This window comes from Solanum stenotomum, chromosome 6, assembly GCF_019186545.1.
Source record: "Solanum stenotomum isolate F172 chromosome 6, ASM1918654v1, whole genome shotgun sequence".
Lineage (NCBI taxonomy): Eukaryota > Viridiplantae > Streptophyta > Magnoliopsida > Solanales > Solanaceae > Solanum > Solanum stenotomum.
Window position 1 is genome coordinate 55,746,851 of NC_064287.1, and position 15,650 is coordinate 55,762,500.

A 15,650-nucleotide genomic window follows, 5' to 3' on the forward strand; every position below is an offset into this window, starting at 1 on the left:
TGACCTTAATAGTGTATAATATCCAAAAATGGAATAAAGTTAGAGCTCCTACAATGGCAAAATATATAGAGATATATACTTTAAACTAAACTTTAAACTGTCAGTTTAATTAAACTATAGTAATACTTAATTTTAACTTATCCATTGAGCAACCAGATGCTTCAACTTCACATGATTGACTTGTTTAGTGGATCTCTTAAGCTGGTATGCCAAAATATTTATCTTTTAATAATTATATGACATGTGCGCTTTTTAAAATATTTTTTTTTTAATCGTTTAACTTTAGTTATTATTATATTATATATATATGAGGTGCTAATACTAGATCTAACTACTCGACAGAATTCACGTGGTGGTGATTATAGGTTAATAATTTAGTAGAGTAATATATTGATAAAAATAATTATTTCATGTTGTTGCTGTCCACTGCAAGCCTAGACATCATAAAAAATACGTTTTCGAGTTGAGGACAAAGATTATATTATTTTATTTTTGCATATGAATTATTTGTTACCCATGCTATATTAAACAATGAAGTAGGTTTGTCATTTAATTATTAAAATTGGGAGGAGGATATTGTTTAAAATTCCTAAAACTAAAATATGTTTGATTTATATAATTAAAAAAAAAGATTAATCAAGAATTATTATTTAGTGAAGGGGTGAGTTGTTTAAAAATATAGTCTTATACACTGTTACAACAATATATTTGCCGGCAACAATTATGACGATGATAATATAACTATCTCTACATTATTACATTTAGCGCCAATAATAGTATGAGTTTTATAATTAATCAACACTCTATGTAAATGTTGCTAAAGACTTTAACGACACATGATATAATACATTAACTCAATTGAAATTATATATTCTTGCGGCAGTAAATATTGTCACTAAAGGTGTAATATGTTGCCACTAAATGTCTCTTTGTTGTAGTATGTATTCATTCAGTTTATATCTAATATGTGGGATATATATGTATATTAGAAGTTTAATTTGCTTGTATATATTCCTCATTTCTGGCTTGATATGATGGATTATGCCTCGTGGTTGTGATTCTTAACAATGTATTTGCATAAATTGTTTTTTTGCTCCTCAGGGCCTCGAGGGTGTTTACCGCCTGAACAACCCCTGTTGTTGCTTGTTTACATTCATAAAAAAGACATTTTCTTAGATGCTTAACAATAAATCTAAAATAACACTACAAATACAATATTATGAAAAGACACAATCCAAAATACTTAGGCTGAACATTTAGCCTTTTATTGCTAGTATTTCAAATTTAGAAGTTGTTTTTATACCAGAAAATACCCTTTCCCTGAGATGCTTCATCATCTTTCTCGACGTAGATGCACTCAAAATCCCTCCATATTGCTTTGTAAAATGGAGTTCCATCAAATTGATAGTATTCTCCTAGTAATGGCTTGATGGCCTTGGTTGCCTCCATAGCATGATAATGTGGTATACTTGAAAATAGATGATGTAGAACGTGTGTATCTACTATATGATGAAACACCTTATTTAGAACACCATAGTCTCTATCTACTGTAGCTAGAGCTCCTCTTAGCCAACTCCACTCCGATGAATCATAATGTGGCAATGAAGCATGAGTGTGGTGTAGTAAAGTTATTAACACCATGAACCTGTTCACAATTAGTAAGGGCACCCCATAGATGCATACAACCCAAGTTAGCCCTTGTGTCAGAGCAACGCGATACAATACATAAATAGTTGCAATCAGACCTGCAACTGAAATGTAGATTTGTAGTCTCTCACGATCATTATATATCGGGCTATATGGATCATAATGACTTGCAAAGCGATCATAGGGTCTACCAGCTATATTGATGGCATAGTACAAAGGCATGCCAGCAGTGAGGGTGAAGGCAAGTATGAGTAATCGTCCTAGTGGATTATTCATGTATAATTTGGTGTACCATCTAAGTTTGGTTTTAAGCTTTGGCACATGATTTTCATCATGCTCAAGGGAATTAGTGTTGGAGTGGTGACGACGATGACTATATTTCCATGAGAAATATGGTGTTAAAAATGCAGAGTGGAAGATAAAATCGACAGTGTCATTTATCCACTGGTAATCACTAAAGGCCACATTCATGGGCAATGACCCATATTCCGGTGCAAACACAACTTTGAACAATCCAGTAAATAATAATAAGGTGATGGAAGGATGTGGAAGTAAGTGGAGGTAATATAATAAAAGACGGAGACAAGCATGAGATCTTGAACAAGATAGGAGGAGGAGCAAATGAGAGATCGATGAAAGCAGTGCTGAGGGATAGCCTTCTTGATATCACCAACTGTAAAAGGGGGCTTTGAACTTGGCACTCTTTCCAGAGGATTTTTCTTTTGTTCTGTTTTAGCTGTTGGAGCAAACATATTGCCTCCGCCTCCCATTTTTGTCTTCAAACCTGAGAAAGCAACAATTAAATTTGTTGTGAGAAGTCGAAAAATAGTACTAGTAAATAGAACAAGAAAATGAGAGTAAAGATAGGTTTTTGGTAAAAGGGGAAATACCTCAAAAGTTCAAAACACACCTTTTAGCCTTACCTGAAAGTTAGAGAGTTCTCTCTTCTTTATAGAAAAATAGAGGTCTGGCCAACTCTTTTTTCTTTTTTAATTTACCATCTGATATTCGGAACTGGGTTTTGACTAGTCTAGATTCCCAGGCTCACTACCATCCATTTAACTTAGAAGCGTTCCTTATCAAGAATTTCTCTATTCTCATAGCTCAAACTCGAGACCTCTGATTAAGTATGGAAAAAATTTCCCCTTGCATCCTTAATTTGGAGGTTGATTAGATCTGAAAATAAATTCGTATATACTAGTAGTAAACTAAAGAGGCCATATGTATTCTTGATGGCTCCATGTGATTTAGATTCCTTCATTATTAAAACTTTAATAACCCCATACATACAATGATGCTATTTTTACTCATGATCCTACATTATTGAGCAAGCCTCCTGATCCTCTTAATATACTTCAAGTTGATTTTTCAAACGTTCACTCAAAACATTGTATTTCAATCACATAATGTAGTACAAATATAATACGGTATGAAAACAATACATAATAGAATGATAGTAAACAACAATCCTAACAAACTATAAAGAGACCTCAGTTCAAAATACTTATTGTGACTCATGTTATCCAAATCGATTTTTAATTCATCTCGTTTTTATACCAAAAAATACCTCTATCTTTAGATCTTTCATCCTTTTCTACATAGATGCACTCCTTATAATCCCTCCATAATGCCTTATAAAAAGGGGTACTATCAAATTGGTAGTATTCTCCTAGTAATGGCTTGATAGCTCTGGTTGCCTCAAGTCCGTGGTAATGTGGAATCGTTGAGAATAGATGATGCAAAACGTGAGTATCTGGAATGTGATGGAAGACCTTATTTAGTACACCAAAGTCTCTGTCTACCGTAGCTAGAGCTCCTCTTAGCCAATCCCACTCGGATAAATCATAATGTGGCACGGAAGAGTGAGTATGGTTCAAGAGAGTGATTAACACTATGAAGATGTTCATANTTTTATTTTATTTTATTTTCTTTGATTGTTTCCTGTTCTCTCTTAACTCTAAATGTGCAAGAGGTGATTATGTTTGTCCTTAGCTTAAGCCGTCATTTTTTTCCCTCTCCACATGAGTTTATTTCCTAACATTTTGTTTGAATCCCCATTTTGTTTAAATTTGGCGGGTTTGAGTTAACAATAGACATGATCAATATTTTGGATAATTGGTTTGCTTAGTAGTATAGATAAAGGCTCATCCTTTTGTTGTGAATAAACTAATTCTTCGTCTTTATTTATTTTTTGCGCATTTGAAACTTCATCCGAGTCCATTTGAACTCCACTCTCTATACATGCATTTCATGGATTGGGCATAATAGGCCCAATACTTCTTTCTATCGAGTCAGCAGGGCTGGAGAACGTTAAATATAGGCTGGAAATCAAACTTTCAGTTCCCGGAAAGTTGGAAAAAGGCTAAAATACAGCCTTTATACACTGATATACGAGTCCAGTTCAACAAATACGGTTATAAAAAAGAAAAACAGGTTGCGGGGGTCAAAATAGATTGTATACATTTGGTATACGGTTCAAGATACAGGAAACGGGGTTGATATACGAGTCGTATGCACTGATATACGGCTTTCGTATACAAAAACGTGAATTGGTCAAAAGTTCTAAAAATCAGCAACAGGCCCAAAAGGCCCAAATTATTCTCTCTCTCTATTATTTTGATTGTATTTACTTTTGTTTGCTTTACCTCTAACCTTTTATTTGATTTGGTTTAATTTAATTAAATTCCCAAAGATGGTCATTTCTCATTATTTTTACATTCCTAGATTAAAATAGTTATATTTTCATACCGTGCTTAGAAAAACCCCCATTTAGTCCCATTTCCCTTAAGATAATTAAAATGACGATAATAATAGTAATAGTAATAAAATAATTATAATAATAGTAGTAAATAAATAGGTTCATTTACTTAGTTAAATTTATTTTTTATTTTTTTTTATTTTATTTTATTTTATTTTATTTTATTTTAAAAAAAAGTAAGTCAAAGTTGTGTGTTCTTTACTTAGTTAAAATTTTAAAATATTTAGTTGAAATAAATGAGTTCTCTTACTTCGTTAAACTTTTAAAATTAGTCAAAGTTGTGAGTCCTCTACTTAGTTAAATTTTAAAAATATTTAGTTAAAATAAATGAGTCCTTTTACTTCGTTAAAATTTCAAAATTAGTCAAAAATCATTTTGGTCAAATCGCCGGTCAACCGCAAGTTAGCGGGCATTCCGAGGGCCTAACACCTTCTTGGAATGTACATTTGAACNTCGGTCCATGTGGATGATAGTGACTTGCAAAGCGAGGATAAGGTCTGCCAGAGGCATTGAAGGTCAAGTACAAATGCCACCCAAGATTGAGGGTGGTGGCAAGTCCGAATACTCGTCCTAGTGGATTTTTGTTCAAATACTTGGTGAGCCACGTTACTTGGGATTTTAGCCTTGGCACATACACTTCATCATACTCAAGGGAACTAGTGTTGGAGTGGTGACGACGATGAGTATATTTCCATGAGAAGTATGGTGTTAAAAGTGCAGAGTGGAGGATAAGACCAATAGTGTCATTTATCCACGGGTAATCACTGAAGGCCTGGTGGCCTAATTCATGGCCAATCATCCATATTCCAGTGAAACACAACCTTGAGCGATCCAGTAAATAGGCCATGATAGGTAACAACACGGAGACGTAAGGAGGTGAAAGTAAGTGGTGGCAATATAATAAAAGACGGAGACAATGATGAAATCTTGAACAAGATATGAGAAGGAACGAACAAGAGATCGCTGAAAGCAGTGAGGAGGAATGACCTTCTTATTATCGCCAATTGTAAAAGGAGAGGCTTTGAAAATGACACTCGATTTTTCTTTTGTTCTGTTTTATCAGACGACATATCGTTGTCCTGTTCTTTCAATCGAAAAAAAACAACTACTTCAACAACTTGTTATCAAATTTCAAGTCTAGAGTTTATTGAAGAAAGTAGGTACAGATTCCATATTTGTTACATATCTGTCATGAAATAATTACTAAGTCATCTTTTCCCATCCTGTCTATATTCAAGATAATAAATTTGACATTATTCTAACTTTGTCTCGTTGTTTCATATGTAGAGTCCCCATATTGTTGTTTATTAAAAACATAACATATGACTCACAATATTGCATTCTTGTGGAAATTCAAGATTTTGTAATACAATATCTAAGCACAAGGGGAAGATATACAAGAGGACACTAACTTAGCCGTTGCAATTAGGGAAGCCTTAGCACACTGTGCTACAGAAGGAGTAACTCAAGTTTGTCTCGAAACCGATTCATTAGTGTTACTCAATTAAAACAGATTTGGGTTTGAGATGCTTAACAACACTAGATGTAAGTTTGAAGGATACTTACCAAAGAAGGAGCAGGAGTCATGGAGAACTTGTCCAGCCACGGAAATCACACCATCGACGTTTGAGCTTCCTAGCTGAAGACAACCATACATTAGAGCGATTCATGGAGGATATTTCAGAAGATTAGAGATATTTTTGAACTTGTCCAATTTTGAATTACATTGTTTATTGATTAGATTTTGGTGGTTGGGCACTGCTGGGCCAGCCAGACAATGTTGAAATGTTTTCTTGCTATGCATAATTAATAAAATAGGCCCTATGGGTCATATTAAACCACACAGACAAAAAAAAAAGGTAATACAATATCTTTTGATCTTTATAATCATGATTATATTGAAGATAACATTAAATTTGCACTTAAGAGACCACAACACATTCCCTCAACTAGCGTGGGACTTCATATTCCCACACACACTCGATCAGGACATGAAACTAGAGTGTGGATAACATAACATAGATGTTTCAACATTACGAAATACTGTAACAAGAATCAGTTGGTCTGGCTCAATACTGTTATGAACTAGTCTCAGCCCAATGTTAATATCTACACGGATGTCACACAACTCGTTATTGGGCCCAGAGAAATCGACTCTTATTACTTGATTGCAATGTGAGAGACTAAGAATTAAAAATTCGTCATCTCACAGAACTGACTTAAAGGTGAAGTACTGAAGTAAGTTTTTATTGTGTATGCCTTGTATGAACAGTTGAACAACTAAAATTGTGCACTCTGCACCTTTTGACTAACTAAAAGATCAATTCAATTTAAGAGGGATTCAAGGACAATAAATAAATAATATGGTCTATCAAAACACTGTATGTCAACCACATTATGTAGTACAAATACAATACGTTATGAAAACGATACATAATAAAATGATAGGAAACAACACCTAAATTCAAAATACTTATTGTGACTCATGCTTAACATTTAACCAAATCGATTTTTAATTCATCTTGTTTTTATACCAAAAAATACCTCTATCTTTAGATCTTTCATCCTTTTCCACATAGATGCACTCCTTATAATCCCTCCATAATACCTTATAAACAGGGGTACTATCAAATTGGTAGTAATTTCCTAGTACTGGCTTGATAGCTTTGGTTGCATCGAGTGCATGGTAATGTGACATTGTTGAGAATAGATGATGCAAAACATGAGTATCTGTAATGTGGTGGAAGACCTTATTTAGTACACCAAAGTCTCTATCTACCGTAGCTAGAGCTACTCTTAGCCAATCCCACTCGGACGAATCATCATGTGGTACTGAAGAGTGAGTGTGGTACAAAAAAGTTATTAACACTATGAAAATGTTCATAATTTGGAGGGGCACTCCATAGACACATACAAGCCAAGTTAGTCCTTTTGCCAAAGCAACGCGATACAACACATAAGTTGTTGTAATCACACCTGTATCTGAAATATAGATTTGTAGCCTCTCACGATCATTATAAATCGGTCCATGTGGATGATAGTGACTTGCAAAGCGACCATAAGGTTTGCTAGAGGCATTGAAGACCAAGTACAAAGGCCACCCAAGATTGAGGGTGGTGGCAAGTCCGAATACTCGTCCTAGCGGATATTTGTTCAAATACTTGGTGAGCCACGTTACTTGGGATTTAAGCCTGGGCACATACACTTCATCATGCTCAAGGGAACTAGTGTTGGAGTGGTGACGATGATGAATATATTTCCATGAGAAATATGGTGTTTAAAGTGCAGAGTGGAGGATAAGACCAATAGTGTCATTTATTCACTGGTAATCACTGAAGGCCTGGTGGCAATCATCCATATTCCAGTGAAAACAAGATTTTGTTTGAACTTGAAATTTGGTAGTACAATATCTTTTGATTTGAATAATCATGATTATATTTTAATAACTAGAATATTACATGGGGGTTTCAACATTACGAACACAGCAACAGGAATCGGTGGGTCTGGCTCTGATGCTGGTATGAACTAGTCTCGGCCCAATGTTGATACCTACACGGATATGATATCATGAACACAACTAGGTATTAGGAACAAGAAGAAGCAATAAAACTGAAAGGCTTTCATAAAGGTTGATCTGGGACTCAGATCCACTTGACAACTAGCTAAAAGGATGATGGTTGAGATCTAGAAAGAATGGTTTATGCCAATTGTTAGGAAGAGTCTATATTCCCTTTGTCTCCTTTCCGAGTCATTGGCATATATCTTTCTATCCTTTAATTCAGTCATTTACCTACTGTGTAATTGGAATATATCAATGAGTATCTACTGAGAATTTGTTCATTACATCATATGTGAAGATACGACCATTGGATCTAAGTCAACTCCAAAAGACAACTCATAAATGGGAGAATTGTCCGAAATCATGTAAAGAGACGCTATGACCCATACTTCCCTCAACCAATGTGGAATTTATTTTAACAGTCTTAAGATACATTTCACTTTGAGAATTGAACAAAAAGAAATACATGTCGACAAATTATGAGATTCAACGTTTTCATATCTTCATGAGCTAATTTTAGAGCGACGAGAAAATTGGAACACCTGTTAAGGTTGCTCCAGCATCGACGATGAAAATATTGCCTGATATATATTCTGAAGAATCATGGATTAAGTACCTAACGGTTGATGTTAAAGCCGGATCTGTCGTTCCAAGAGTTCTCAGAGGAACGGTTCTCACAATAACATTATTGATCCCTTCTTTTTCCATAAGACTCTTTGTTATCTCGGATTTGAAAATTCCTGGTGATATTGAGTTCACTCTGATATTGTTTACTCCCAACTCAAGGGCCATCATCTGCCATTCAATTACTTGAATTATTAACTTACCATAACATAGAAGTAAACAATGGAAAAAAATAAAAAAATCTCTATCTAGCTACCTTAGTGAGCATGTCAAGAGCCATCTTCGAAGAACTGTAAGCAAGACCCCCAGGTATAAGTACTCGATTTAAACCAGCAACTGAAGAGATATTAATAACAGAGCCTCCGTCCTGTTTAGAATCGCGCATATGTCTACATACATATTTCGACACCAACCACGCCCCTCTTAGATTCGTCTTATAGGTATGTTTCCATTCCTCTTCTGGCAAATCCAATGAATTGTACACATTACCTATGTAAAATATTAAAATACAACTAAAAAAAAAGTTAGAATGAACTTGGTAACAAATTAAGAAACTAATTTACATAATAAATTTTCAGATTACCTCTAAGGCCTGCGTTGTTAATCAAGACATTGATACGTCCGAAGGCATCCCAAGCTATTTGTACAGCAGCCTCAATAGTAGCACTATCAGCAGTGATGTCGAGCTGGACAGCGATTGCACGCCGAGCCAGGCCCTCTGAATTAATATTAATCTGGTTGCAGAGAGTTTTCAGCCCGTCAACACGACGAGCAGAAGCAATGATTCTGCATCCGGCTTTTGCCAAGTCGAGACAGAACTCTTGCCCGATTCCCGAGGAGGCCCCAGTCACCATCACTACTTTTCCAGTCAGGTCTTTCCATGGCTCCATATAAAAACTTGTGGTAGAGAAGATTGAGAGGCAGTTGTTGTTTTATGCAATAGCTAAGTAGTCTATCTCTCTCGTTTCTGTTCTCTCTGTGTCTTGTGAGATTGATGAAGAGCCTACTTATATTCTATTCCAACAAAAGTAACCAGAACTCTCGTGTTCGAACCTTGAAAATTAAGAAATTCCTGATATGGAGGAGCACTACCTTCTTTAATGGGCGCTCGTGACACAAATCTGAATTAGTTTGAGTACCTAATTAACAGAAAGTAAGTACTAACCCTTTTAATAATGAAAAAATGGAATTTAAAGCTCGCATGGACAGTACAGAAGTGCATTGAATCTTCAGGCTTTAAGCATATGGTCTGTTTTTTTGTTCAATCAGATCTATCTAAGGGTGTGTTTGGTATGAAGGAAAATGTTTTCCTAGAAAACAAGTAAATTTTTGACTTATTTTTTCATGTTTGGTTGGTGAGTGAAAATATTTTTCAAAAAAGATTTTTTAGTGTTTGATTTATGAATGAAAATTATTTTTGAGAAAATATCTCTTTTTTTTTTACTAGAAGAGAGTAGAAAATAATTTTTGAATTGAAATTGAATTTTTTTTTTAAAAAAAAAACTTAATTTTTTTTGGGAGGTGGTGATGGTGTAAAAAAATAAATATTTGAAATTAAAAATATTTTTTAAAAACAAACTTAATTTTTTTTTGTGGGGTGGGGTGAAAAAATAAAATTTTGAAATTGAAAATATTTTTTAANGTGAAAAACAAAAAATTGAAATTGAAAGTATTTTTTATAAAACAAATTTTAAATTTATTATTATTTTGGTTGGGTGGGTGGGTGGGCGGGGTCGAGGGTAGGGATGGGATGAAAATTGAAGTTGAAAAATGCTTTTTAAAAATAAGCTTTAAATTTATTTTTTCAACAAAAAAATTGTAATTTGAAGTTGGAGGAAAGTTTTGGAAAATGTTTTCTGTCAGTTTTGAAGGAAAGTCATTTTCTTTGAATTTGAGGAAAATGAGTTGATTTGGAAAACATTTTACCCAACCAAACATGAGAAAATTGGAAAAACATTTTCCTTTCATACCAAACACACCCTAAATATGTGCTTACTTTCTTAAATAACTCTAGCATTGTCAGGATCAGTCATTAATGAACATAAAATTGGACAAAATAAGTTTTTTTTTTTCCCTTTTATGAGGGACGGAATTACAAGGTACATTAAGGAGTGATGGGAAATTACAATCGGAACAAACATTACTTAAAGTAAGTAGATTCTTGTATTCATTTTTTAGAGCTTGTTTTTAAACCAAAAAACACCATTTTCTTGACGTCCTTCATCTTTCTCCACATAAATGCACTCCCTTGACTCCCTCCACAATGCACTCCCTGGCCAACTCTTTTTTCTTTTTTAATTTACCATTTGATATTCGAGACTCGGTTTTGACTAGTCTAGATTCCCAGGCTCACTACCATCCATTTAACTTAGAACCGTTCCTTATCAAGAATTTCTCTATTCTCATAGCTCAAACTCGAGACCTCTGATTAATTATGGAAAAAATTTCCCCTTGCATCCTTTGGAGGTTGATTAGATCTGAAAATAAATTTGTATATACTAGTAGTAAACTAAAGAGGCCATATGTATTCTTGATGGCTCCAATGTGGCACGGAAGAGTGAGAATGGTTCAAGAGAGTGATTAACACTATGAAGTTGTTCATAATTTGGAGGGGCACCCCATAGATACATACAAGCCAAGTTAGCCTTGTGCCAAAGCAATGCAATACAACACATAAGTAGTTGCTATAACACCTGCATCTGAAATATAGATTTGTAGCCTCTCGCGATCATAATAGCTCGGTCCATGTGGATGATAGTGACTTGCAAAGCGAGGATAAGGTCTGCCAGAGGCATTGAAGATCAAGTACAAAGGCCACCCAAGATTGAGGGTGGTGGCAAGTCCGAATACTCGTCCTAGTGGATTTTTGTTCAAATACTTGGTGAGCCACGTTACTTGGGATTTTAGCCTTGGCACATACACTTCATCATACTCAAGGGAACTAGTGTTGGAGTGGTGACGACAATGAGTTTATTTCCATGAGAAGTATGGTGTTAAAAGTGCAGAGTGGAGGATAAGACCAATAGTGTCATTTATCCAGGGGTAATCACTGAAGGCCTGGTGGCCTAATTCATGGCCAATCATCCATATTCCAGTGAAAACACAGCCTTTGAGCAATCCAGTAAATAGGCCATGCTAGGTAACAAAATGGAGACTGTAAGTAGGTGGTGGCAATTTTTGAACCATTCTTTTTCCATAAGACTCTTTGTTATTGCAGAGTTGAAAATTCCTGGTGATATTGAGTTCACTCTGATATTGTCTATTCCTCTAAGAGCTCTTGGAACGATAGATCCAGCTTTAGCATCAGTCGTTAGGTACTTAATCCATGATTACTCAGAATATGTATCTGGCAATGTTTTCATTGTTGATGCTGGAGCTACCTTACCAACTGTTCCAATTTTCTCATCTCTAAGATTAGCTCATGAAGACGTAGAATTTTATCCGATCGTTTAGCTTATTGAGAAATATACAATATGATCAAGAAATGGATATGTACGTTGGAGAAAAAAAATGTTTGTTTTGTTACATTATAGAGTGCCAGTTAGTGTTAATTTCTCAAGGTTACCGAGTATTTTTCTAGGAGAATTCAGTCATGAAAGACTATCGAAATTAACAGGCATATCACCACCTTACAGAACTTATAGTAATATATCTGCTTGCACAGCTTAAAATGATTACTTATAAACAGGGCATTTTCCCAAAAGAGAGATGGATCAGTTTAATACATATACATGAAAACAAACTATTTACCCAAAAAGATATATTGAACAGTTTCCAGAGCTGATAATATACAAAAACACGCCATTTTACCTACTTCATGTGCAGATCGTTTCATGTATCGCTTCACCTCACAACCAGATATTGCACAAAACGACAGCTCATGACATCTACTCCATAGCAGTTGTTCATTTCAGTCATATAGTTAGAGGTGAAGCATATCGGTGTTCATTCCCTATTTGGTGTTAGCTCTGCTCCTTCTGGCACTAAAGTTTGCATCATCTGTGCGCAGTTAAACATGGTCAGCATACAACATCCAAGTGAAGGAAAGACAGTTCAACAAAAAATACAAAAAATGATACGANGACATCTACTCCATAGCAGTTGTTCATTTCAGTCATATAGTTAGAGGTGAAGCATATCGGTGTTCATTCCCTATTTGGCGTTAGCTCTGCTCCTTCTGGCACTAAAGTTTGCATCATCTGTGCGCAGTTAAACATGGTCAGCATACAACATCCAAGTGAAGGAAAGACAGTTCAACAAAAAATACAAAAAATGATACGATACCTTCCAATCATTGTAATCATATCTCAAGATAAACTGGTGGCGCACAGCTCCACGATGTGTAATGCTCCGCGGAACTGGAGAATTGATTCATCATATTACAATTCAGAAAGGAATAAAAGCGGAAAGGTACAAGCGAACAGATAGAATAAAGTTCAATGATCATATACGTGAAATAACTCGTGATATGCTTTTGGTTTTAATGTCATAGTAGAATTTCTCATCCAGAATGGCAGAGTGAATTTACCTATCTTGCAAGCGAAACGAGAACCAGTTTCATCAGTGGAGATTGAAGCCTGCCCATCGTGTACTAAAAAAGAAAGTGCAAACAAATTCTCGACAGTATGAGCAAAGGAATTTCTCATTAGAAAGAGTTCGTCAAGCATGACACTTTTCTTCTCCTTTAAGAGCTCCGATATGTTTGACATATTCTTGCTAACATCAGGTTTGTCCTTGACAGTTTCACCAGCAACCTATCAAAAAGACTCAGAAAATGGAAGATCATTTATCAACCAAACAACGTAAATAGAGTGGCAAACACAGTTGATGGCCTCAGCTTTAGTTTTCTTCAAAATGCATATGGAAGCTGCAATCTCAAAAGATTGCATAGGGGAAATGACCATACCAATTTTGGTAGAGTAAGGTAGACCTTTCTCGGAGGCAATCTCCTGTAAACCACAATCTCTTTTGGATAAGAATGATAAACTACAAGCTGCTTCATTGGCTTAAATTCAGTTTTCAGAACTCCAAGCCTGAGAACAAGCCGAAAGCACTCAACAGATTAAACATAATTACATTATTTTTCTTTGTTCTGTTCAAATTCATTATTAAAGAAATGAAAATCTTACATTGTCTTGCAACCTTTGCCTTCCATAAACACGAGTGAAGCATCAGCTCCAATCTTTTCCCAATTCACAGTTTTTAGTGACTTCCCAATGATGAAATGTTCCATTGTATTCTTTGAACGTCCTTTTCGTAAACCATAGACTTGAAGCAACCAAGAGATGAATATAGAAGGTGAGATACTACAATTGGGACGTAATTGGAGAGATTCCACAACAGTATTGGTAAGTCCAAGCAAGGCCTCTGCATCCGCCACTTGCTCTCTTGGCCTTTTAACTGGAAAACCATACATTATAAAGTATACCAAGAGAGAGAAGCAGGGGAAAATACATAACAATTTGTTGCAGCAATTTCACGTGGCCATTGATATTGAGATAACACATTATGAAATCACATTAATAGCTTAGTGAGTCAAGAGTAAAGTTAAGCACACCTTGGAGAGTAGTACTTCAAGCAACAAATCAAAAATTGTAACTTATCGAAGAACAGAAATCATAGCCTATTTTGGAACAACATCAAGAGTAGGATAATGAAAATGAGACGATACGCATTGTTCTTTAGATATACATACAAGGAAAAAGACTTTTCACAAAGCAATGTAAGGTGATACCCCTTTCTAAATTATGCCACAAGAAAGAAGCAAATAGGAGGTATCCAAACACATAAAAGACCACTTTGTTCCCTCTGTCATAATTCACATGATGCATGTTCTTTTTTTACTTTTTCTCAAGAAAACCAACCTCTTTCAATATAGTTTAGAAAGAATTTAACTTTAAACTTCCAAATATCAATGGCTTGTTCCTAAACCAAAAGTTCTAAGGAAAAAAAGTCTTTCTTTCTTAAACTTCATGTCCGAATCAAAGTGCATCACATAAATTAGGACGTCAAAAGTACATGAATACACACATTTATAAAAGGTCAGTTCATTGCACTAAGCTCCAGCTATGCACAGGCCAGGAGAAGAGCCAAACCACAAGGGTCTATAGTACCTAACCTTACAAGAGGTTTTTTCCACAGCTCAAACTCATAACTCACATAGCAACAACTTTATCATTTACACCAAAGCTCCCGTTCACACACACATATATAAGAAAGATAATAAAACATACCATTGAGATACAAGTCCTGAACACTATTCAACACAATGTTGAACTTATTTGATCCTGCAGCACCAAGTTCACATCTTGTCTCTGCATTTCAAGAAAACCCCAAAAAACAAAAAAAAACAAAAATCATCAAAAAAATAAAATTACAGCAAAATCAATGACATAAAAAGTGTAAAACAAAATTACAAATACCATCAACAATGGTTCTAATAAGAGAGTATTGTAATCGAACACTACGACGAAGTGAATCAGGCTGATTAGTAAAGTCATTGATCTCATTAAAAGCTTCAAGATTTTTTAGCCTTTGTGACAAATCATTTATTCTACTTAATTCTTTATCTTCTTCTAGTTTAATTTTCTTAGCTCTAGTTGTTGGACCCATGGCTTTACACTCTTATTCTTCTTCTATGGAAGTTGAAATAGTGAAACAAAGGGGCTTGGCTTTACTTTACTTTACTTGCATTGAGAAATGTGAAGAGTATATGAGTAGGTTAATTATTAGTACTACTAGTAATATATTGGCTAATAGTAGGATATTTGAATTTGAAAAGACTTGCATCATGTCTCTTACGTAAGCTTTATATTTCACTATTTCTACTACTCCTTCGTTATGTTCACGGAATTTCGAGAGTCGATTAAAAAATATTGATTAAATTTCTATGTTTGAATGTATAATTAAAATTTAGATGATTGAATTTCGAAATTCTTATGGTGGCATATAGATTTTGATGGATGGAATAATTTGTTTGTCCTTCAAAAATCTGATTAATATAAAAAGTACTTCTCGCGTTTCAATTTGTTTCTCGCCTTTTTTTAGTTTGTTTAAAAAATA

The 15,650-nt window shown here is 34.8% G+C and overlaps 3 protein-coding genes and 3 pseudogenes across 5 annotated transcripts in view; all 6 read right to left on the reverse strand.

The window, feature by feature from the left end:
* LOC125866592 (delta(12)-fatty-acid desaturase FAD2-like) overlaps positions 1-2,647 on the reverse strand; it is a 43,267-nt gene extending 40,620 nt beyond the window's left edge. The window contains exon 1 of one of the 3 annotated variants that reach the window (XM_049546870.1): positions 2,571-2,647. The gene's annotated coding sequence lies outside the window, so the exon portion shown is untranslated. Of the gene's footprint in view, positions 1-2,537 lie in introns of all 3 variants that reach the window. The other 2 variants (XM_049546869.1, XM_049546868.1) reach the window with 2 other exon arrangements.
* On the reverse strand, positions 1,195-6,097 carry LOC125866585 (delta(12)-fatty-acid desaturase FAD2-like; annotated as a pseudogene).
* Positions 6,098-6,917: 820 nt separating this feature from the next.
* LOC125868950 (delta(12)-fatty-acid desaturase FAD2-like) lies at positions 6,918-12,506 on the reverse strand (annotated as a pseudogene).
* LOC125866596 (uncharacterized) lies at positions 8,481-9,508 on the reverse strand. The gene is made up of 3 exons (XM_049546879.1): positions 9,172-9,508; positions 8,845-9,077; positions 8,481-8,759 (listed from the first exon to the last, which is right to left on the reverse strand). The coding sequence occupies exons 1-3, from the start codon at positions 9,476-9,478 to the stop codon at positions 8,481-8,483; spliced, it is 819 nt and encodes a 272-aa protein (XP_049402836.1). The 5' UTR covers positions 9,479-9,508.
* Positions 12,507-12,533: 27 nt separating the features above from the next.
* Positions 12,534-13,352, reverse strand: LOC125868951 (non-structural maintenance of chromosomes element 4 homolog A-like). Its single transcript, XM_049549507.1, has 3 exons — positions 13,117-13,352; positions 12,873-12,946; positions 12,534-12,587 (listed from the first exon to the last, which is right to left on the reverse strand). Exons 1-3 carry the CDS (start codon positions 13,295-13,297, stop codon positions 12,534-12,536), a joined length of 309 nt encoding a protein of 102 aa, XP_049405464.1. The 5' UTR covers positions 13,298-13,352.
* LOC125868952 (non-structural maintenance of chromosomes element 4 homolog B-like) lies at positions 13,346-15,200 on the reverse strand (annotated as a pseudogene).
* Positions 15,201-15,650: the final 450 nt, after the last annotated feature.